Source organism: Lepisosteus oculatus, chromosome 23 (assembly GCF_040954835.1).
Source record: "Lepisosteus oculatus isolate fLepOcu1 chromosome 23, fLepOcu1.hap2, whole genome shotgun sequence".
Lineage (NCBI taxonomy): Eukaryota > Metazoa > Chordata > Actinopteri > Semionotiformes > Lepisosteidae > Lepisosteus > Lepisosteus oculatus.
In genome coordinates, this window is record NC_090718.1 from 15806224 (window position 1) to 15828603 (window position 22380).

Here is a 22380-nt window from a genome sequence, read left to right on the forward strand (position 1 = left end):
GCTCCAGCAGCGGAACGTGCCAGCTGGCGAGCAAAAGCAGATCACAGATCTCCCCGTGAGATCTGCTGGCTGAGAGTGTGCTGCGCCCGTACTCGCCAGCCACAGCTGCTGCCTGTCGGTGCGCTGACGCGCCGCGGAGAGCTCAGCGCCTGTCCGTCCAGCAGCCACACGCACGTCACTCAGAGCTGAGCTTGTGGGCTGGTGGTGATGAACCGTGCCCACACTCTGCTGTGACAGAGACACGGAAAACTACTCTCACTTGTTCCGGATGAGTTTTTCTTTGTCCATATGTCAGCGGGTTTCTTCTCATTTTCTTCAGTAAGACTATGGGACTGTAAACACTGATTGTTTAAACCCCCATCCCCACCTCTGATCCTCGGCTGGTTCAGCCTCCAGCAGACCCAGTGCAGCTTGTGACCTGTATGTCCACAGCTGTGGTGTGTCAGTCTGCTGGGGTTGTATGATTGCGCTCTGTGTGTGAATGTCCTGTGAGTGCTGTGTGAGATTGCAGTGTGCAAGTACGCTGTGAGTGCTCTGTGTGTGTGAGAGTGCAGTGTGTGAGAGTGCAGTGTGTCAGTGCACTGTGAGTGCTGTGTGTGTGTCAGTGCACTGTGAGTGCTGTGTGTGTGTCAGTGCACTGTGAGTGCTGTGTGTGTGTCAGTGCACTGTGAGTGCTGTGTGTGTCAGTGCACTGTGAGTGCTGTGTGTGTGTCAGTGCAGTGTGAGTGCTGTGTGTGTGTGAGAGTGCAGTGTGTCAGTGCACTGTGAGTGCAGTGTGTCAGTGCACTGTGAGTGCAGTGTGTCAGTGCACTGTGAGTGCAGTGTGTCAGTGCACTGTGAGTGCAGTGTGTCAGTGCACTGTGAGTGCAGTGTGTCAGTGCACTGTGAGTGCAGTGTGTGTGTCAGTGCACTGTGAGTGCTGTGTGTGTGTGAGAGTGCAGTGTGTCAGTGCACTGTGAGTGCAGTGTGTCAGTGCACTGTGAGTGCAGTGTGTCAGTGCACTGTGAGTGCAGTGTGTGTGTCAGTGCACTGTGAGTGCTGTGTGTGTGTCTGCACTGTGAGTGCTGTGTGTGTGTCAGTGCACTGTGAGTGCTGTGTGTGAGTGTGTCAGTGCACTGTGAGTGCTGTGTGTGAGTGTGTCAGTGCACTGTGAGTGCTGTGTGTGTGTGTCAGTGCTCTGTGAGTGCTGTGTGTGTGTCAGTGCTCTGTGAGTGCTGTGTGTGTGTGTGTCAGTGCGCTGTGAGTGCTGTGTGTGAGTGTGTCAGTGCACTGTGAGTGCTGTGTGTGTGTGTGTGTGTGTCAGTGCGCTGTGAGTGCTGTGTGTGTGAGAGTGCAGTGTGTCAGTGCACTGTGAGTGCAGTGTGTCAGTGCACTGTGAGTGCAGTGTGTGTGTGTGTGTGTGTCAGTGTGCTGTGAGTGCTGTGTGTGTGAGAGTGCAGTGTGTCAGTGCACTGTGAGTGCAGTGTGTCAGTGCACTGTGAGTGCAGTGTGTCAGTGCACTGTGAGTGCAGTGTGTCAGTGCACTGTGAGTGCTGTGTGTGTGTGTGTGTCAGTGCGCTGTGAGTGCTGTGTGTGTGTGTCAGTGTGCTGTGAGTGCTGTGTGTGTGAGAGTGCAGTGTGTCAGTGCACTGTGAGTGCAGTGTGTCAGTGCACTGTGAGTGCTGTGTGTGTGTGTCAGTGCACTGTGAGTGATTGAATATGGCTGCTCTCTAACCCCGGCTCAACCCGCATTCCTCGGCCCTGATGTGGCGCGTCTGTTGCTGGCACCCCAGCTGGTGTGCCCTGCCCGCCTGCGTGTAGCCAGCGCGCCCTCATTTCCTCCTGTTATTTTTGGAGTAAAGCACATCCCTCCTTGCTCCTCCGCCCCAGCACCAGTTGTGGGCGTGCCTACAGTACCTGCCTGCGTGCCAGTCCCTGCCCTCCTTTCCTCCATCAGCCCCTCTGTCTGTCTCCCCCTACTGGCCAGGCCCCGGCCAGTCCCTTCCTCCGATCACTGCGGTTCAAATACCGCCAGGTCACGCCAGGACTGCCTGTCGCCCGTCGCCCTGGACACAGTCCCCAAGCTGTAGGCTGGAGGTCCCGCTGCTTTTCGACACAGTTCAGAGAACTGCTGTCCATTTCAGAACTGTGCAGCTCGGCAGTTAGAAAGTGGTCCATTCAATGAGCTTTAAAAGGTCTTGCCAAGTGAAATATTCTTGGTGCCGTCAGTGCTGCTGTGCCGATGAGCAATGGGTATATACAGGACAGGCAGGCCGAGCAGCTGAGCGGACGAGCTCTGGTAACGCGCCTGACCTGGTATCGGTTCGGCTTGTTTCTCCTGAGCTCGAGAGCTGTCCCAGCGCATGTGATATCGGGGGCCATTGTCATTCTGTCACGGTGGTAAGGAGCAGGGCGGTGGGTTGAGTTGGGGTAGGCAGACAAACACCAAAAGAAATCCTCACAAATCCATCATAACAGCAAAATCCAGCATAATTGATTACTTATGCCTGTTCTGTGATGCAGTCGTTGATTATTTTTGGGATGTGGGAAACCCGAAGTACAGTTTCCGTTGCCTCGGAAGTTATTGTGAAAATGTTTACATCACAGCTCTGGCTCTGGCATAGTCTTTTAAAGAAAACAGAAGCTGCCCGGATGACGTTCTGCTCCCCCTCGAAGCCTTCTCCCGCCATTGACCAGTGTTGAGGCCTGCTGTGCTGCTGGGAAACGCACCGACGCTGTGGGAGACCGAGGCCGCGCCCTTTCCAAACCCCTGTCCTGTCCCAGCCCCCGGCCCCCACAGGGAAGGAGCCCTGACCAATCCCAGCAGCCCCCTTGCCTCCGGGCGTGGAGGAGGTGCCGCCTGAATCCAGTCCTGTGGCCTGTGTCCCTCTGGCCCGGTGGACCCCTGCGCGTGGTGACAGCCAGGTCCCTGCCCCACTCGCCTGCCGCCCACTGGCTCCATCGTTTGTGTGAGGGGACAGTGAGGGCGATTCCTCTAACCTTTTCAGTGCCTCTCAGGGGTTTGCACCCATAAATCTTCTGTTTGCAGGCTCTGCCATACAGTCTAGGTGCTCTTTTCCCAAGCACTTTCTGGTTGCAATCGCAGGGAGTGTCCAGTGGTCATTGTGAACGCTCGCTGTAGTGTGACATCAAAGAGGCCAGCGATGCCTTTCCATGTCCATATAGGAGCCGTCATTTAGCTTCCGAGTCTCTCTTTGGATCTGGATCATCGCAGGCTGGATGGAAAACTCTGCCCACGGCTCTTTCCCTGCTGAAACAGGAGCTGTGTGAGCAGCACTGTCAGTGCCAGTGAAGAATGGACAAGCGCTCTGAAAGAGTACAGGCATGTGGTTCCTGCAGGCTGAGGTTGTTAGCAATAACAAGATAGAGAGTTTGCTCTAAACTTTGCAGATTTTTAGAATAATAGAACTCCTTACAGTTCTATAGCTCTTTTTTCCCCTCCACCCCCACCTGGATGATGCTCCAGTCCTCTCCCCACACACCAGCTCTCAGTGGGGAGGAGAGCAGAGTGATGAGGCCAGTTCAGAGACGGGGGTTATTAGGAGGCCATGATGGGTAAAGACCAGGGGGAGATTTGACCAGGACATTGGGACTAATACCCTCTACTCTTCTCAAGAAACATCCTGGGATTGTTTATGAAAGACGGCGCCTTTTTACAGTGTAGTGTCCCCATCACTGTACACAGGCACCAGGGTGAGCGCCCCCTGCTGGCCCCACTGACACCTCTCCTCCAGGTACTGGCCAGGCTCTCACTGCTGGGCTCCAGTGGGCGGCCAGCTGGGAGCTGCAGGGAGATACGGCTGCTGTGTTTTTGATCAGTGCTCTGTGCCCAGTCTCCAGTCCTCCATGCCCTCCTTGTCTCTTCTGTGCACACAGTCCAGTGCCCTGAGAGAGACCCCATCCACCTGTCTCTAATCGCTCTATCCACTTCTCTCACAGTGGTGCCAGAGCCTGTCCTGGTAGGCAATGTGTACTGTGGGAGGAAACCCACACGAGCACAGGAGAACATACAGACTCCACACAGACAGCACCCCAGGTCTGTAGTTGAACCCAAGGCCCAGCTCCGCCAGTATCCAGCGATACTGACCCCTGCACCACTGCGCCCAGAATGAGCTCGTTTTCTAGTCAATGTATTCAGTGACGGTACAGCAGCAAAGACTTCATGTCAAAACAAAACACTGTCCTGTAGATGGTTATAGCGTGTATTCACTCATGCCAGGAGAGATCACAGCTTTGTGGCAGTTCAGACTTTTTTGTTTTAAAACAAAACATTTTTTTCCACCGAGCAGTAATGGATTGAACTGAAAACAGATAAGACTTGACATAATGGTTACAGTATGTTACGCGATGAATATCAGTAGCTGCGCTGGATCTCTCAGCAGATTTCTAGACAATCTTTTTCATGATGTCACGCTGAACAATTCTGAGCAATCTGGACCTGCTAACAATTACCATGAAGTACAGTAGAAACAAGCCTTAAAACGTTCCAGGTGGCCCCTCGAACAGTGGGATCAGAGCAACAGCCTGGCGATGCAGAAATACAACTTTTTATTTTAAAGACAGTAAGTGGAAACCACCAGGATCATTCCCCTCTGGAAACAAAGCAGGACAGTATGTTTCCTCTGCATCAGGCAGTGGCGACAGCCAGCTGAGAGTGTGGTGTGAGGAATTCACGTGGCAGATATACTGCTGGAGCAGGTCCCGCCAGATTCAGCTTTCAGGTTAGGAATCCTTCACTCTGCGCAAAACGTAGCTGTGCCCGGGACTTGAACTTTGTCAAAATTCAGTTTTTACATTTGCCTTCCTGAAACGCCATCCCCTCTAACGCATGCCTGTGGCCTCAACTCTGTCAACTCTGGCCTCTTTTGTCATGTTCTTGATGTGGTTGGGTTAGGGGTTCGAGACCTTCCCTGTGCGTATGACCTTCTGATTACTCCTGCTCAGAAAACCGAATAGATTTCATCTGCAGGCGTCTCAGTCCATAGCAGACGTGCTTTGAGGGTTTCAAATGTGAAGAGCAGATTGTAGATTATGAACTGCATATTTTAAAGTGTATGTTGGTAAGGTTTAACATTTACATGCATTTTTTAAGTACACCCTTTGAGTCTACAGTTTACAAATTAAAAAAGCAACATCACAGAAGCCCCTTGGATTACAAGGTAGGATATTTATTATATTATTTTGAGTTGATCTAAAATGTAACAAAAATGTCCACAAAGAGTAAGCCGAGCTGATCCTTGCATTCAAAAATAGTCAGATCGAGTTTGTGTTGCTTGCAGGGCAGAGCAGGAATGTTGATATGGGGGACAGGCAGGGAGTTCGGGGTTCGGAAACTAACCTCCTCTCCCCCTCTGCCTGGCCTGAAATCTGATCCAGTGTCTTATTAACTTTAAGTCACCAGTTCTGTCACACAAGAGATGGGGACAATTGTAGTTGTGTGTATGCGCTGTGTGTGCATGCTGTGTGTCCTGTCTGTGCGCAGTGTGTGTGCTGTCAGTGTACTGCGTGTGTGCAGAGTGTGTATGCTGTGTGTATGTGTGCTGCGTGCTGTGTGTGCTGTGTCTGTATTGTGTGTGCTGTGTGATCTGTCTATGTGTGCTGTGTCTCTGTGCTGTGTGTGTGCGCTGTGTGCTGTGCTCTGTGTCTGTGTGTGTGCTGTGTGCTGTTTTTCTGTGCTGTGTGCTGTGTCTCTGTGCTGTTTCTCTGTGCTGTGTGCTGTGTCTCTGTGCTGTGTGTGCTCTGTGTCTGTGTGTGTGCTGTGTGCTGTGTCTCTGTGCTGTGTGTGCTGTGTGCTGTGTGCTGTGTGCTGTGTGCTGTGTGCTGTGTGCTGTGCTTTGGGACTGCGTGAGTGAGGGACAGGCCTCTGCTGTGCTGCCTCTCAGCTGGTTGCCGTGACGGTGATGGTGACGTTGACGGGCTCGTTGCCATCGCCAGGGGGAGGGGCCTGTGAAGGAGGGGAGGAGCCTGAGGGAGCCTCTTCTGGAAAAGACAGGGAAGCCAGGAACAGAGTTGGTTCATGCAGGCAAGAGCCAGGTTCGGACATCTTATGTCGTGTTAAACAGCAAGTGTACATTGCACCACAACAGTCTTTCGTATTTTGTGTTTACTGATTTCACCCTGTTTTCCCTTCCTCACACATACATACACAATTCTGCACCATTCCTCTACTGAAATTGTAAACATTTCTTCATCTAACGGTTTCTGCTGACAGATCTGTGGTTTGTAGTGGCCTTGAAGCTTCACAGAGATCTGTTCAAGAGTGGCACTGAGCCACACCTGAGCCCGGCCCCTGAGGTCCGACAGGCTGTACCCCTGACCTCAGGTGACCTCAGGCCCGTGTGATCAGGGTCTGCCGGGCCTGTGGGGACCGAAGACGGCCACCTCTCCTCTCACCCAAACCGTCAGAAAGGGCCTTCACTAGAGTGTCCAAGGCTAGCTCCCAGTGGGGTGTGCCATTGTTCTGGGGGGGTGACGAACAGTCTCCGGTGGGGGTGCCCCTGGGAATTTGCCCCATGTGTGCAGTGCCTGGCTGTGAAGGAATGTCTTCAGGACCATGGTGGGACACTGTCTTCGCCTGTTCTACCTCACAGAGGAGGCTGGTGGGACTGATGCCGCAGGCTGATTCCCAGACGGTCAGCTTGACCCGGGCTCACGGTGCCACCGCTGCCTCGGGCTGAGCGGGAGCCCGGATGACACCGGCGCCGCAGCTGGGCCAGTGAAACGAGCCTGACCTTCATTCAGGGAAGTGACACCATCGACTGCTTTAATGACAGACTGCCTAACCCTGAGCGTCCTCCGCTTCAGTTTCAGAGCAGCTCGGCTCGGGGGCCTGTCATCTGTCCTGGTGCTGGCGTGGCCACTGCTCAGAATGCACAACCGCTGTGCAGCTCGTGGAAATATATACTGGGGAATTGTGGCCATAACACTGTAAAATTAGATGTAAACATTTGATCTCTAAAGGTTGATCCAAATGTTGGATCGCAGTATTAGAAAAGCAGACTTTGAAGACATGAGGCAGAGCTCACAAGCTCTGAAATGGTTTCGAACTCAACAGGATTATTATAAATTAGAAACATGCCGTTACAGTCAAAAAACACATTCATCCCTAGAACAGGTCAAGGAACATGAGAAGAAGGGAGAGAATAGATGAAAAATGAGAAAGAACAGAGTATTCTACAGTCTACAAGAGTTCAGCATGCTACAGGTACTTCAGTGGAGTTTAAAATAATGCAAAGCCATTTTTCATGGCCCTGTAAGAAAGGAACTGCAAAACTGTAAGTAAACAGCTCGCAAGATTAATGCTAGGAGATTAAAATGGTGAGTAAACCTGCTGAATGAATATTTCATGGAAGGGTTTTACAAAAGATGTCTTTAACTTGCCCCAGCTTAAACAACAGAACTGAGTGACACTGATGCCTTACAGGAGCTAGATAGATCACTTTGCACACCTGAGGTAGTTGATTACTTTCTGTTTTTTCCTTATTAATTCAGTCTGGGCGCAGTTATTGCTTGTAAGGAGCCATATCTGCATTCAAAGTGCCCACCAGAAATGTCAATTTAGGAGCGCGACACCTGGTGTGGCTCCACAGCTCTTCTCCTAACTAGGACAAGGCGAAGAGCTGTAGGCCTGCGGCGGCCCTAGTCAGGCAGCGAGCCCGTGTCGTGGTGGACAGCTGGCAGGCACCTGTGCTGGAGGCAGGAGTGTGGCCCTCTTCTCCCGCCTCTGGCCCCTGCTCATCCTCGGGGTAGCTTATGTTCTCCCTGGACTCCGCAGGCTGTCTGCAAGCACAAGCACACGCTGACATCACCCGGTGACATCACACTCTACTCTGTTGTGACATCACACACTGCCTCATGGAGGCACTGTTCTGCAGCTCTGTCCCCGTGTCTCTTGTGCACTTCCTCCTTCATCCCTACAGTTCTTTTCAGTTTTTTTCTGCCCTTCTGTCTGCCGTGTGCCGAGCTGTGTCCCCAGACACCCCCTCTCCCCCGCCCTACAGTGCTCAGCCTCCAGCTGTGCTCCTGCAGTCCAGATGTGCTGTTCCACTACTGACTGGGGCAGCCTCTGGGCCTCGGGCGTGCCCTCAGCGGGCACAGCATCCCGGTACTCACATGCCAAAGAACATGTTGTGCAGACCTGAAGAGACAAAAGCCAGGAGTTCCAGTTAGAGTCCTCCTCGGTTTCAGCTGTGCGAGTGCTACCAAAGGCCAGCTGTGTGGCTGTGGGTTCGAATCCCAGGTGTGCTGCTGCTCTTGCCCCTCTGAGCAGGACAGCGCGCTGCTGTAGAGGTGTGAGGCACTTTTCCTAAACGCTCCAGCCCAGGAAATGAATAAGACCTGAGAGTTCTGGCAGGGCCTGGGTACGGGTGGGCTAGAGTCATCTGTGCTTTGCTTGATTTCTTTAGACAGGGGTGACTGGTGCTGCTTCGTTCTTCTGGTTTGTTTTGACCAGATTTTGACCAGTTGATAGTATACTAACTAGTACACACAGAGGAGGGGAAACGGAAGCTCTGTGCTCTGTGTGAAATATGTCTAACCTGTCGTTGTTTACCCTTGCTCTGAATTTTTACCTGATGCAAGGAGTTATGAATACAAGTTTATGCTGTATTATAAATAATCATCAGTCTGTTGACCTAATTATTGCTAGTGTCAGAGTTAAGAAATCTAGACACGCAAGCAGCAAGCTCTCAGAGGTTAGAGAGTTTAGAAACGTGTATCTGACATGATAAGGAGTGTTTTTTTTTTAATTGTAGGACTTCCTAGACCTTCTGGGATTCTCAGGCCACATTTAGTTCTGTAGAAGTGGCAAAGGTGAAATCCTGCCCTGTCATCTGCCCCCAGGGTGGACTGATTACTGAGTGAGTGTGTGTTTTTGTTTGTGTGCATGTGTGTGCTGTACTCACGGGGGTTGTCAGCGCGGTTCCTGACGACGTACTGGAACACCAGCACAGTGCCCACTGTGGCCACGATCATCCCCGCGATGGCTGCCCCAATGACTGCTGGGTAAGCATTGAACGGGGGATCCGCTGAAAGACAACATGTGACCTCCCTTTACTGCCATCCAACACACCTAGACCTCTGAGGAGGACAGCGCAGCCCGTCACTACACTATCGCAGGCCCAGAGCCAGTCTATACACACACTGCACTGACACTGACACAGGCCCAGAGCCAGTCTGTACACACACTGCACTGACACAGGCCCAGAGCCAGTCTGTACACACACTGACACTGACACAGGCCCAGAGCCAGTCTATACACACACTGCACTGACACAGGCCCAGAGCCAGTCTATACACACACTGCACTGACACTGACACAGGCCCAGAGCCAGTCTATACACACACTGCACTGACACAGGCCCAGAGCCAGTCTGTACACACACTGACACTGACACAGGCCCAGAGCCAGTCTATACACACACTGCACTGACACTGACACAGGCCCAGAGCCAGTCTGTACACACACTGCACTGACACAGGCCCAGAGCCAGTCTATACACACACTGCACTGACACAGGCCCAGAGCCAGTCTGTACACACACTGCACTGACACAGGCCCAGAGCCAGTCTGTACACACACTGACACTGACACAGGCTCAGAGCCAGTCTATACACACACTGCACTGACACAGGCCCAGAGCCAGTCTATACACACACTGCACTGACACAGGCCCAGAGCCAGTCTGTACACACACTGACACTGACACAGGCTCAGAGCCAGTCTGTACACACACTGCACTGACACAGGCCCAGAGCCAGTCTGTACACACACTGCACTGACACAGGCCCAGAGCCAGTCTGTACACACACTGACACTGACACAGGCTCAGAGCCAGTCTATACACACACTGCACTGACACAGGCCCAGAGCCAGTCTATACACACACTGCACTGACACTGACACAGGCCCAGAGCCAGTCTATACACACACTGCACTGACACAGGCCCAGAGCCAGTCTGTACACACACTGACACTGACACAGGCCCAGAGCCAGTCTATACACACACTGCACTGACACTGACACAGGCCCAGAGCCAGTCTATACACACACTGCACTGACACTGACACAGGCCCAGAGCCAGTCTATACACACACTGCACTGACACTGACACAGGCCCAGAGCCAGTCTATACACACACTGACACAGGCCCAGAGCCAGTCTGTACACACACTGCACTGACAGGCCCAGAGCCAGTCTGTACACACACTGCACTGGACTGATACAGGCCCAGAGCCAGTCTATACACACACTGCACTGGACTGACATAGGCCCAGAGCCAGTCTATACACACACTGACACAGGCCCAGAGCCAGTCTATACACACACTGACATAGGCCCAGAGCCAGTCTATACACACATGAAGGACCACTTTTAATCACACATTGCCATGTTGTACCTGTGAGGTCACAAGAAGTTTAATAACCAAAGCTTTATTTAAAAATAAAGATAATTGATTCTGTGAAAATATACGAAAATCTCTTTAAAATGTTTTGAAAATGGAATCTCTGTAAACTTTCGCGAAAGCTGCTGAGCACAGAGAAGTAAACCGTTGTGTGGGAAATTTCTCAGCTCTCTCCCACTAGAGGGGCTGTTATCAGTCAGGAGTTAAGATGGCTGAATCGCAGTTAATCACAACCTTTCAGTCAGGTAAACCAGCAGGAGATCAGCAGCAGAAAACAAAGGGCCTAAGTGTCATTGTCCTGCTCAGTGGAAACCCAGCTCTGCGGCTGTATAATTAATTTGTTCCTTCCCTGTCAACGGGCCTTGACCTCTCAGTGGTGTGTAATTTATTTGTTCTGCACATCAGAAGAGCCCCTTCTTGCTGATGAGCTGTTTGTTCTCTCTCTTGGCTCAGGGCTGCATCAGCCTTAGGGATGACTCTTCCTGTCGACAATCACTGCCGCCTGCTGTCACAGAAAGCATCCTTGTCAGTGACTTATCGTTTCTATCCTGGGCCCAGCCTGTCTGGAACAAACACATTTCCCATCCCCTCTGCAATTCCGTGACCCTGAAGCACAACACGTACTGGAAGTATCCTTCATCAGGAAATCAGCAGTAAGGAATGTCTGGGTCAGTTCAATCCAAGAATAGTTACCACCGACACACACACGTCGCACACACTCGGTCACGTTCAAAATGTTTGGAAAGAGCTGAAGATGAATATTTTACAGGCCAGCAGGGAGAGTGAGTAAAGGTCAAGATCGGTGCAGGGGACAGGTAAGCCACAGATCAGGAGAGTAGACAGAGGTCATGTGATGGGGACAGGGAGATCACATGACTGTAGACAGCTCGTGCACACCCAGGTCACATGACAGGGGACAGGGGTAGAGTAAGGTCCACAGGTGGTTGGGGCTTCAGGGAGGCCAGGTGTGATTGAGAGGTAGTGTGGGCCAGTGATGTAAGAATGTGTCTTTCACCTGAATGGAGAGCAAAACAGAAAAACATTAGTTTCATTTGCCCACTGACACATCTTTCCCTTCAGCATGCTACATCCCTGGACTGCTGGAACAACACTGGCAGAGGAAGGAGAGTGAGGAGCTGCACCTGTCTGTCAGGAAGTGCCCCAGAACTGTCAGGACACACTTTCTAAACTTCAAAGCCCCCGACTGGGTTCATTATCCCGTATTATTTTAATCTTTTTTTAATTGTCCAGTAGCACCGAACCCCTTAAATTATAGTTCCTCTTAGCTTTCCCCATTAGTTCAAGGTTAAGTTAAGGGAAAAGATTTCTATCTGAGGGCAGTTGAATTCTGAAGCTTTGATACTGAGCACAGCCTGTCCCAGCTGGGAGCAGTTTGTCCCAAAGTAATGGAGATTCCAGTATGTAATCTCTCCCAGCCCAGCCTGACCGCAGGGATACAGCTGTCAGATACATGATAAGGCCAGGGATGGCTGCGTCTCCCACTGCAAACACACGCAGGTCTTTCGGAAGCAGGGCCTGCCCTTGTTGCTGGAGAGCCAGTCAGGCAGGGTCCGCTGGACTCTCCCCGCACCTGGAACATGAGCCCAGTGTGGCCAGTTAGCCCCAGTACTGGAGGGAAAGCCTCTGGTCTGCCTGACATCCTGAGCACCCTGCCCTGAACATCTTGTCCCGGGATATCCAGCCGCCCTCTGCCGCTCGCACGAACATGCTTCTCCACCTCAGCTCTCAATCCGGAAGAGCAATCCGTCTCCCCTCACTGCGCGCAGTCGTGCGCGGAGACGGACCTTGCCCACAAACCGCTGGTGGGGCTGGCGTGAAGGAGGAGCCGGAGCTGGGAGTCGGGCCGCACACAGCCGGTCCCAGGCGAGAAGCCAGCCAGGCAGGCAATTGGAACGAAACGCTGGACATCAAGCTCTAACAAGGTTCATGCCTTCCGAGGTAGGGCAAGCACTGAGAGGCCACTGCCAGCTCTGATCCCGGAGACCCAGGACTTCGGCTTTGGAAGATGTCAGCATCATCGGACTGAAGAGCTTCGTGACCAGCTGGGGGGGAACAGCTCCTGGGTGGAGGAGTCTCAGCCTCTCGGGGTCTTGCTCACGAGTGGGGGTAGAGAGGATCGTGGGATTGATCAAGGGATTGGGATTGGGATTGGGATTGGGACAGTGGCTGCAGGGACTGGGATTGGGATTGGCACAGCAGATACAGGGATGCAGACTCTGTCTGATCCATGGTGGTGAAACAGGAGCTGAGCTTTCTGATGAAGCTTGCTGTTTTCAGGTTGACCTAAATTCCCACCTGCGGTCACGAGCTCTGGGTTGTGGCTGAAAGAATGACAGTGGGGTGCAAGCGAAGGAAATGAGCTTCTCCGCAGAGCTGCTGGGCTCCCTCTCCTGGAGGATCCTGGAGGCGAGGCAATGCTCCTCCGGATCCAGAGGAAGCAGTTGATGTGGCTCAGGCAGCTGGTGAGACACTTCCCACTGAGGGAGCACCAGGCACAGCTGCTCGCTTGGGCTTGCCTTGAGAGATACCACAACACGGAAAGGTATCTCCAGGGAAGATATCGGGTCTGTTTCATAGAGAATCTGGGGACATTCATTCTTGAATTATTGAACTTTCTTTCCTACAGGATCGCCCCCAGCAAAGAGTGTTGCTGTTGTTCTTCCAACACAAAAGCAAGGTGAAGAAGATGACAAGAGCTCAGAGCTCATCAGAGGGCTGAAAGTTTGATACAAAAAAACGGAGTTTCAAGAGTGCGGCCGCTCTCTAACTCCCCTGAGACTCACGCAGACGGTAAGTGACAGCGACAGGTCCTCTTTCACCCACGCCGGCCCTCTCCTTATCTTTCCCACTCCAGCTTTGAAACGCTAGCCGAGCTTTCCAAACGTCACTTCCAAAGAATCTGGTCTGCCAGCAGAGGCTTCCCGAGCATCTCGATCTGCCTGACGTCACTGCTGGAGTGTCTCTTGTCTTGTTTGCGCAGATTGGCCAGTGTAGGTTTGTGTTTTGACAGGTTACACAAGTTAGGTGGCCAGTAACCTGAGGTTTAGTGTTTCTTTCCATTGCTTTGCAAGACTCTCCTCTTTGAAGCTTCTTGTCTTTGAGAAACAGCAGTCAGACCTGGCTGGCGTGTGAACCGAGGGGCTGTGGGGAGGCTCCTTTGTCAAACACGCACGTCCCTGTCACCCCGTTCTGACTGCAGACCCCTGCTGCCTTTTCTGGGGTTTCCACTCGGCCTCATCGTCCTGCTCCCCTCCCGGCCCGCTCCTGAGCGCTGTCCTGGAGTCGGGCGAGGAGGCGCCATGCCGTCGCTGGCGTCGTCCCTTGGGGAGCCTCGCGGCTCTTTCCGGCCCTGATCCCCGGGATGAGTAGAGAGGCTCCAAGGGCACAGTTCTCCACAGTAGAAACCAATCAAACCTCAGACCTCAAGGGCACGGGCGTCTCCATAATGCAGCGGTGGTCTTGTGTTTGGGACGCGTGTATCCGCAAACCGGTTGCAGTTTTAACCCGTCGCAATGTGGCAGTGTGTCTGTGTGTGTGCGTGAAGGAGCGAGCGTGCGCGGCTCTGTGAGTCCCTGCAGGGATTCCCGGCTCTTCCCGCTGTTCAAACCCCCTGCAGCTTTCCCAGCTCCGAGCTCCTAACGGATCTTGACCTCCCGGTACAGTCCGAGGCCGGATTGCAACACCGCGTCGGCATCTGTGGATCTACCATCACAACATAAAGCACCCGGCCAGTGGGGACTTCCACAGGGACCAGTGTCCCAGCCGGGAGTCACCTGCCAGCGCCGCGGCAGAAGTCAGGATTGGACAGGATGGGTGAAACCTGGTGCTTCTCGCCTTTCTCACTTTCTAACCATCCCCCCACTTTCTAACCACTGTCTAGTGTGGGGCTTAGGGGCAGCTGGGGCAGCCAGGACAGTTGGAGCAGCCGAAGCAGCTGGGGCAGCCGGGGCAGCTGGAGCAGCCAGGGCAGCTGGGGCAGCCGGGGCAGTCGGGGCAGCTGGAGCCCATCCTGGTCACCCCAGGGAGTGCTAGCTCCCTGCAGACCAGCACCTCATTCCCACTCTTTGGACACCGGCCTTCTCTCAATTTCCCAGGCCAGGGCCACCACACCAGGATACCCGGGAAGTCTGGGGCCCTGGGGGGCAGTCTCCCCACCCCCATCAGGTGGCGCGAGTCAGTCGGCACTGCCACACCTGGCCTGACACCCCAGTCTGCCCCTGCCTCCTCTGCCTGGTGGCTCGACCGCGCAGCCCTGGGGGATGGCAGGCCAAGCAAGGCGCTATATGGACCGAAGGGCCGCGTCGCCCGCTCCCTCACCTGGGGTCTTGACCTCGGAGGGGTGCCCGCGGGTGCGGTGGTTGACGGCGATAATGCGGAAGGCGTACTGCGTGGCCGGGTCCAGGCCCCCCAGCTTGTGCTCGCGGACCTGCGGCTCGATCTGGCCGGCCACCGTCTCCCAGGCGCCGCCCGCGGGGGCCGGCTTGGCGCCGGAGCGCCGGGACAACCGCTGCTCCACGATGAAGCCGGTCAGGTCGCCCGAGCCCTGGGTGGCCCACTGCAGGTCGATCTCGGTGCGCTGGCGGCTGTTGTACAGGATCTTGCTGATCGTCACGTTCGGGGGGCTGGGGTACCCTGAGATCAGGAGTCAGAGTTTAACACTGAATCACTACAGTATGGCGCTGTGCATGACTATAGCATACGGTTGTGCTGTCCTGTCCCAGTGCAAGCCAGAAAACCACCTCTGTGTCTTCATGGACAAGATGGAGCTCCAGTGGTCTTAGATTAACCTTATTATACTGCTGGAATTATACAGGGGCTTTTCCGTGAGACAGAAGACACTAACTACGCTCTGCAGGGACGGAGATTGAGAAGGATTTCTGTGACGTGACTGAAACGTTAAGGGGTATTCCACTGACATAACACCCCTTAATTGCCTGTGTATCTGGATTGTGTTTCTGCAGGATGACTGCCTCTGAATTGTTTATTCAGCATGAATGAATCTGAGAATTGCGTAGTTGAGCCTTCATTGTGTTTTTGTAGTGTGGTTGTGTCTAGATTGTGTTTCTCGGTGGTCTCTGTCTGGACTGTTTCTCATTGCTTCATGTCAGGACTGTTTTTTTGGAGCTATGTGCCAGGACTTTATTTCTCAGTGCTCTGTGTTTCTCAGTGCTCTGTGCCAGGACTTTATTTCTCAGTGCTCTGTGTTTCTCGGTGCTCTGTGTCAGAACTGTGTTTCTCAGTGCTCTGTGTTTCTCAGTGCTCTGTGTCAGGACTGTGTTTCTCAGTGCTCTGTGTTTCTCAGTGCTGTGTTTGGACTGTGTTTCTCAGTGCTCTGTCAGAACTGTGTTTCTCAGTGCTCTCTGTTTCTCAGTGCTCTGTGTCAGGACTGTGTTTCTCAGTGCTCTGTGTTTGGACTTTATTTCTCAGTGCTCTGTGTTTCTCAGTGCTCTGTGTCAGAACTGTGTTTCTCAGTGCTCTGTTTCTCAGTGCTCTGTGTCAGAACTGTGTTTCTCAGTGCTCTGTGTTTTTCAGTGCTCTGTGTCAGAACTGTGTTTCTCAGTGCTCTGTGTCAGGACTGTGTTTCTCAGTGCTCTGTGTTTCTCAGTGCTCTGTGTCAGGACTGTGTTTCTCAGTGCTCTGTGTTTCTCAGTGCTCTGTGTCAGGACTGTGTTTCTCAGTGCTTTGTGTTTCTCAGTGCTCTGTGTCAGGACTGTGTTTCTCAGTGCTCTGTGTTTCTCAGTGCTCTGTGTCAGGACTGTGTTTCTCAGTGCTCTGTGTTTCTCAGTGCTCTGTGTCAGAACTGTGTTTCTCAGTGCTCTGTGTCATGACTGTGTTTCTCAGTGCTCTGTGTTTCTCAGTGCTCTGTGTCAGGACTGTGTTTCTCAGTGCTCTGTGTTTCTCAGTGCTCTGTGTCAGAACTGTGTTTCTCAGTGCTCTGTGTTTCTCAGTGCTCTGTGGTGTTTCTCAGTGCTGTGTTTGGACTGTGTTTCTCAGTGCTCTGTGTTTCTCAGTGCTCTGTGTCAGGACTATATTTCTCAGTGCTCTGTGTTTCTCAGTGCTCTGTGTCAGAACTGTGTTTCTCAGTGCTCTGTGTTTCTCAGTGCTCTGTGTCAGGACTGTGTTTCCCGGCGCCCCCGTGTGACCGGATCTCTTACTCCGCACGTTGAGGGTGATGGGGATCTGCGCCCCGCCCACGGCGTTGGTGGCCGAGCACCAGTACTGGCCGCTGTCCCGGCTGCCGTCAGTTTCACGGACGGTCAGGTTGGACCAGGAGGCCTCGCGGTGCAGGAGGTACTTCTGAGGGGCGTCCCAGACCTGCTGGTTCTGGTTGTTGTACCAGGTGATCTCGGAGGCGGGGTAGGTGGCCTTGAGCACGCAGGTGAGCTGGACGTCACTGCCCTCGTACACGGACACCACGCTGCGCTGCGTCACCAGCACTGGGGCCTCTGCGGGACACAGGGGGAGGTCAGGACCGGGACAGGGGTGGACACCACTGGGCACTTGTCGCCACTGTGAGGGACACTCATTTCTCAGTCTGCGGAGGCTGGGCTGAAATAAAATCACCAGTGCGTTGCTCTGCACATCTATGGGCCTGTCCAGGTCCTGTATCCTGTATAAATTCACCAGTGCGCTGCTCTGCACATCTAGGGGCCTGTCCAGGTCCTGTATCCTGTATAAATTCACCAGTGCGCTGCTCTGCACATCTAGGGGCCTGTCCAGGTCCTGTAACCAGCATGCCTGGTGATGGTGATGAAGTTTAGACATCACCCTCTCTTATTCCCAGCTCCTGGCCAGTGAACACCACTCCTCCAGGTCCCGTGTGTGTGTGCCCCAGTTGGGGTCTGGACAAGCCAGCTGGCCTGACGGGCGCTGCTGCTGCGCAGCTGTGACAGGAAGTGAGCAGGAGCCGTCAGGGCAGGCCGGAGGCTGGCCCGGGACGGGTCCAGGGGTCCGTTTGCAAGACGTCTGAAGAGGCCGCTCTGCCCTTCCTGTCCCGCAGGATGGAGCTCGGCCGGTCCTTACCCAGTTTCAGCTGGCACTGCCTGCTGGCAGCGGACAGCGGGTGCTTGGCCCGGCACACGAACTCCTTGCCGCTGTAGGTGCCGCTGGACTTGAACACCAGGATGTTGGCGTTCTCTTCGGAGCTCCCCAGCACGGCCCCGTCGCCCGCCGCCCACCAGAGCAGCGCCCGCGGCGCGCCGCCCTCCCAGGCGCAGGACAGCATCAGGTACTCGTTGTTCCGCGTCGCCACCGCGAAGCAGCGCGGCTCACCAGGGGGCAGCACTGAAAGCACAGGGACAGGGGCCCGGGAGGGACACTCAGGACCGATACCGGCGGAGGAGTTGGAGCGTGATCGTGGGAACTGCTCTGTGAATACGGCACTCAGAGCAGACCGTGGCAATACGCTCTTCAACAGTATCGTGGTTTGAGAGGTGTGAGAAACTGCCCTTGGAATCAGGCACACTGGACTGAAATGATCTAGGTGAGTGATAGGGATGAAAATGTAGACCTAGCCCAGGGACAGTGGCAGTGAATGGGCACGGGGTCCTGGTGCGATGTGATCGGACAGCACAGGGAAACTCTCCAGGTGGGCCTGATGACGACCGGGCAGCCCTGACGCTCATCTTCACCTCGACTCAAACTCCTGCCTTTAGCACCTGGAAAGGCTGCAGATGTTACTGGTTCATCTTCTCAGAGTCAAACTCAGCCTGGTCTTGTGTCCAGAGGGTTGAGGGTGTTGGCCAGGGTGTTCAGTGTCCAGGGGGTTGAGGGTGTTGGCCAGGGTGTTCAGTGTCCAGGGGGTTGAGGGTGTTGGCCAGGGTGTTCAGTGTCCAGGGGGTTGAGGGTGTTGGCCAGGGTGTTCAGTGTCCAGGGGGTGGAGGGTGTTGGCCAGGGTGTTCAGTGTCCAGGGGGTTGAGGGTGTTGGCCAGGGTGTTCAGTGTCCAGGGGGTGGAGGGTGTTGGCCAGGGTGTTCAGTGTCCAGGGGGTTGAGCTCAGAGGAGTAAGCGAGGCAGGTTTTATCCGAGAGTGAGTGTTAAAGGAAACACTCCTGCCCGATGAGCCTGTGGCCCTGCTCCCAGTGGGGGCCCACTCACCCACGGTGACGTTGCACTGGGCCGCGGCTCTCAGCGCGGGGTGCGTTGCGCGGCAGGAGAAGGTGGAGTTGTCGGGGGTCTGGGCACCCGCGCGGATCTGGGTGGCGTTGGAGAGGGTGGGCTCTGCCTCACCGCCGGCGCCCCCGGGCGCAGAGGGGGTCCAGCGCAGCTCAGCGGCCGGGGAGCCCCCCTCCCAGGAGCACCAGAGCAGGAGGCCGGTGTAGTTGCTGGCGGGCAGGACGGCGCAGGTGGGGCTGCTGTCGGGGAGGTCTGAGGGGAGACAGGGGGCAGGGAAGAGCGAGGGAAGGAGACAGGCCAGCGGACGAGGTGGAGGACAGGACATCGTGTGCTAAATCTGTCCTAAATTCCTAAATCACTCCAGGTGTGATCACGAGCTGGAACAGAGTAACTCAGCTTTCCTGGTCTGTGGCCCCTGGTGCCAGTATCTTAAACTTCATCTTTCTTTTCTAACTGGTATTTCTGATGTTTATTAAATCCCCTCCTGGATATTTTCTGTTTGTTCTGTTTCTCCAGTTGCTGTATTTTATGAAATTATTCTTAGATGGTGTGTTTTTAAAACCCAATTTTGCGATCTGCGATGTTGTGAGACTTTTAAATATAGAAACAAATGATTTCCACTTGCTAAAGTGTCACTCTTTCACACCCACAGATCATGGGTCCCGCAGTGTAGATTCAGAACCAGATGTTTGATAATCATGAAAAAACAGCACAAAACATGAAGGAATAAGAAAATGAAATACTAAGGTATAAAGATGGGAAAGATGGGAATTGTGAAGAGAAAGGGGAATTCTGGAAGGGAAAGATGGAGTGGCAGTCATGGCGGCGATGTACCTGTGCTTCTGGGAGTGGACGCACTGCTCCGCAGCTTCTTCCCAGAGAACGAGCATTCTGAGACGTGAAGCTGAATTCCTGCTCGTCCCAGTTCAGGCGACAGCAGTCAGGGGCCTCAGCAACGGCTGTGTGTGTGAGTGTGTGTGAGTGTGTGTGAGTGTGTGTGAGTGTGTGACAGAGAGCAAGAGAGTGTGTGAGATTGTGAGACAGTGAGTGTGCACAACTGTGTGCGAGTGTGAAAGAGTGGGAGAGAGTGTGTGTGAGGGGAGGAGCTGTACGAGCTCGGGGATTGGAAATGGAAAGAGAAGCAGGCGTGAAGGGTGGAGGAGAGGGGAAACTCAAGGGAAACTGGAGAAACAAGGCCGAAGGGATTTGGGAATGGATCCCATGAGCCGCGACAGAGCGGAAAACGAGGTGGTGAGAGTGCGAGGAAGGGCACGCCGAGCTGCGCTGGCCCGTGTCCGGACTCACAGTAGACGGTGAGCGTGACGGTGGCCTTGGTGCGGGTGTTGAGGTAGGAGTTCTGGGCCAGGCAGGTGTAGTAGCCCGTGTGCATGCGCAGGATCCTGCTGATGGTGAACTGCTGGCCGGCGGACACCTGCGAGTTGTTGTAGAACCAGACGTACTGGCTGGGCGGGTTGGAGGGCGCCTGGCACAGGAGGGACACCGTCTCCAGCTCCACCGCCGAGAAGCCGCGCTCCGTCACCGCGTAGGGCGTGATGTTGATCATGGGCTCGTCCGGCCCGTCTGGGACAGGGGAGAGAGCCGTGAGCTTCCGGAGCGGGCCCGGACCGGGAGGGTGTTCGTCAGGGAAGGGAACACGTCGTGATAATCAGGGCTCAGAAGGTCGGAAGGTCAGAGGTCTGAGAGTCTAGAAGGCTGTGAGTGGCAGTGGCTGCTCTGTACTCACAGATGACGTCCAGCCAGGCGCGGTCGCTGCGCTGCTCGTTGACCTCGTTGCGCGCCAGGCAGCTGTACCAGCCCGTGTGGTTGCGGCTGACCCTGGTGAGGTTGACCAGGCTGCCGTCGGCCTCGGGGACCCCGGCCCTCACGCCGCCGCGGCCCTCCCGCTCCCACTCGAACTGGACCGGGCCCGTGCCGTTCTCCAGCCCACACTGCGCCCACGCGGCGCTGCTCTCCACCGGGGTGGGCTCGCTCAGCCGCACCGAGGGCTTGGACACGGGCACTGCAAGGCAGGCAGAGCGCGGCTGTAGCGCGGGCGTGCGGGGCCGGCACGGCGGGGGGGCGGCCGCGGGCCGCGCCTCACTCACCCAGCACCAGCAGCTGGATGTAGAAGTAGCTGAGCCGGACGCCGTCCTGGGACTCGTACAGCGCCTGGCAGGTGTACAGCCCCTCGGCGGCCAGGGGCAGCCTGTCGATGACCAGCGCGGCGCTGGCGGAGACCACGCTGACCTCGCCCAGGCTGCTGGCCAGCTTCTGCAGGCGCGGGCCCTGGCCGTAGTTGTAGACCAGCGCGCGGGTGCCCTCGGAGCCGGGCAGCGTGAAGCCCCAGATGTAGATGCTGGGCAGGGTGGAGCCACACTCCAGCACGACAGAGCGGCCCAGGACGCCCTTGGTCAGGACGCGCTTGTACTCCACCTCCCCCGGGCTCAGGATCTCCAGGCCTGGGGGCAGAGACGCAGCGGGGAAGACTCCGCAGGCCAGCGACGGACCAGCGCCCCCCCTCCCCCAGCCCACTGACAGACCAGCGCCCCCCCTCCCCCAGGCCCACTGGACCAGTCTCACCAGTCTCATTCTTCCTGAGCCCACAGGGACAGAGCAGGTCCTAAAACTACAGCCTCATTGAAAACTGTACACTCCAGGAAACCAGTCGTGTTTTCGACATGCAGTATAAATTCTGGAAGCGTCTAAGCGTTCATTCATCAGTTTCTCCAACCTCCTCGCACACGGAGCGCTCGAAACGTTCCACCGTCTGAAAACGTCAACCTCGGTTACCACAGGCTGCTCGGAGACAACGACACTACAGCCTTCCAAACTCACACACCTGCTAGTCCAAGCCCTTGGAGAGTCTCTGAAGACTGCTGGTGGAGACGTTATTGTGTCTTCCACCACCAGCCCGGGGTCTGGTTGTGAGGAGCCGTGAGGGAGAGGGGTCTCGGCCCTCACAGCCTTGACTCGGGAAGCAGGACGGTTTCAGGGAAATCAGGAGGCACCGGTCCCGGTCCCTGGAGTGACAGACTCTGAGCCCCCCTCCTGCAAGCCCCCCGCCCACCGGTGTCTTACCTCGCAGGACGCCGAGGAGGAGACAGAGAGTCAGGGAGAGGACGTGCGCCCCGGCTAGCGCGCCCCCCATGGTGCCATCGTGTGCGGGAGAGCTACCCAGAACCACGTCGGAGCAGCGTTCCCGAATCCTGGAGAGCTCCGAATCCGCGGCGCCGACCTGACTCCGGCGCTGACTGGCACGCAGACTGCCGGTCCGAGACGAGGGCACTGACACCAGATTGGCGGTGAATTATTGACGCCCACACTCCCTCCTCCCCGGTGTGGAGGACAGGGTGTCAGGATGATACCGGGGCTCATCTATAATTGACGGCAGAGAGACGAGCAGCTCCAGCCCAGCGCCCTGCGAGCGGGGCTGCCCCTTCTCGAAACCGGCTCACCTTCGAGCAGGGGGGTGTCCGTCTGCGGGGGGGTTCACTGCACATTTTCAATGAGCCACTGATGTCATGGAAATGGGAAATGGGAGCTCCTTACAGACCGGGGGCTCCCCCTCACCGCGCCCTGAAACGAAACCTGCGCGGCTCCCACGGACTGCTGATGCAGCGTCTGACCGCAGCAGGCCGGGCTCCTCGCTCGCCTGCTGTGGAATCACTGCCGGGGTGATTCGGGTCTGAGGGCCCAGCGGTTCTGACTCTGCAGACAAGCTCTTCTGCCGCAAACCCGCTGTCTTTCCAGGAGGGGTATCAGGTGCAGGAAACTCAATCAGAGAAAGAGAGTCGGCCACTGGATCCCAGGCTGTAACAGGATACAGATGCTCAGAGGTCCT

The 22380-nt window shown here is 55.1% G+C and overlaps 1 protein-coding gene across 1 annotated transcript; it reads right to left on the minus strand.

Annotated features, from left to right (window-relative positions):
• Positions 1–5153: 5153 nt before the first annotated feature.
• Positions 5154–22037, minus strand: vsig10l2 (V-set and immunoglobulin domain containing 10 like 2). Its single transcript, XM_015337341.2, has 12 exons — positions 21618–22037; positions 20645–20998; positions 20284–20559; positions 19845–20120; positions 18522–18791; positions 17449–17709; positions 16581–16871; positions 14743–15057; positions 8904–9026; positions 8113–8137; positions 7685–7779; positions 5154–5979 (listed from the first exon to the last, which is right to left on the minus strand). Exons 1-12 carry the CDS (start codon positions 21685–21687, stop codon positions 5879–5881), a joined length of 2457 nt encoding a protein of 818 aa, XP_015192827.2. The 5' UTR covers positions 21688–22037; the 3' UTR covers positions 5154–5878.
• Positions 22038–22380: the final 343 nt, after the last annotated feature.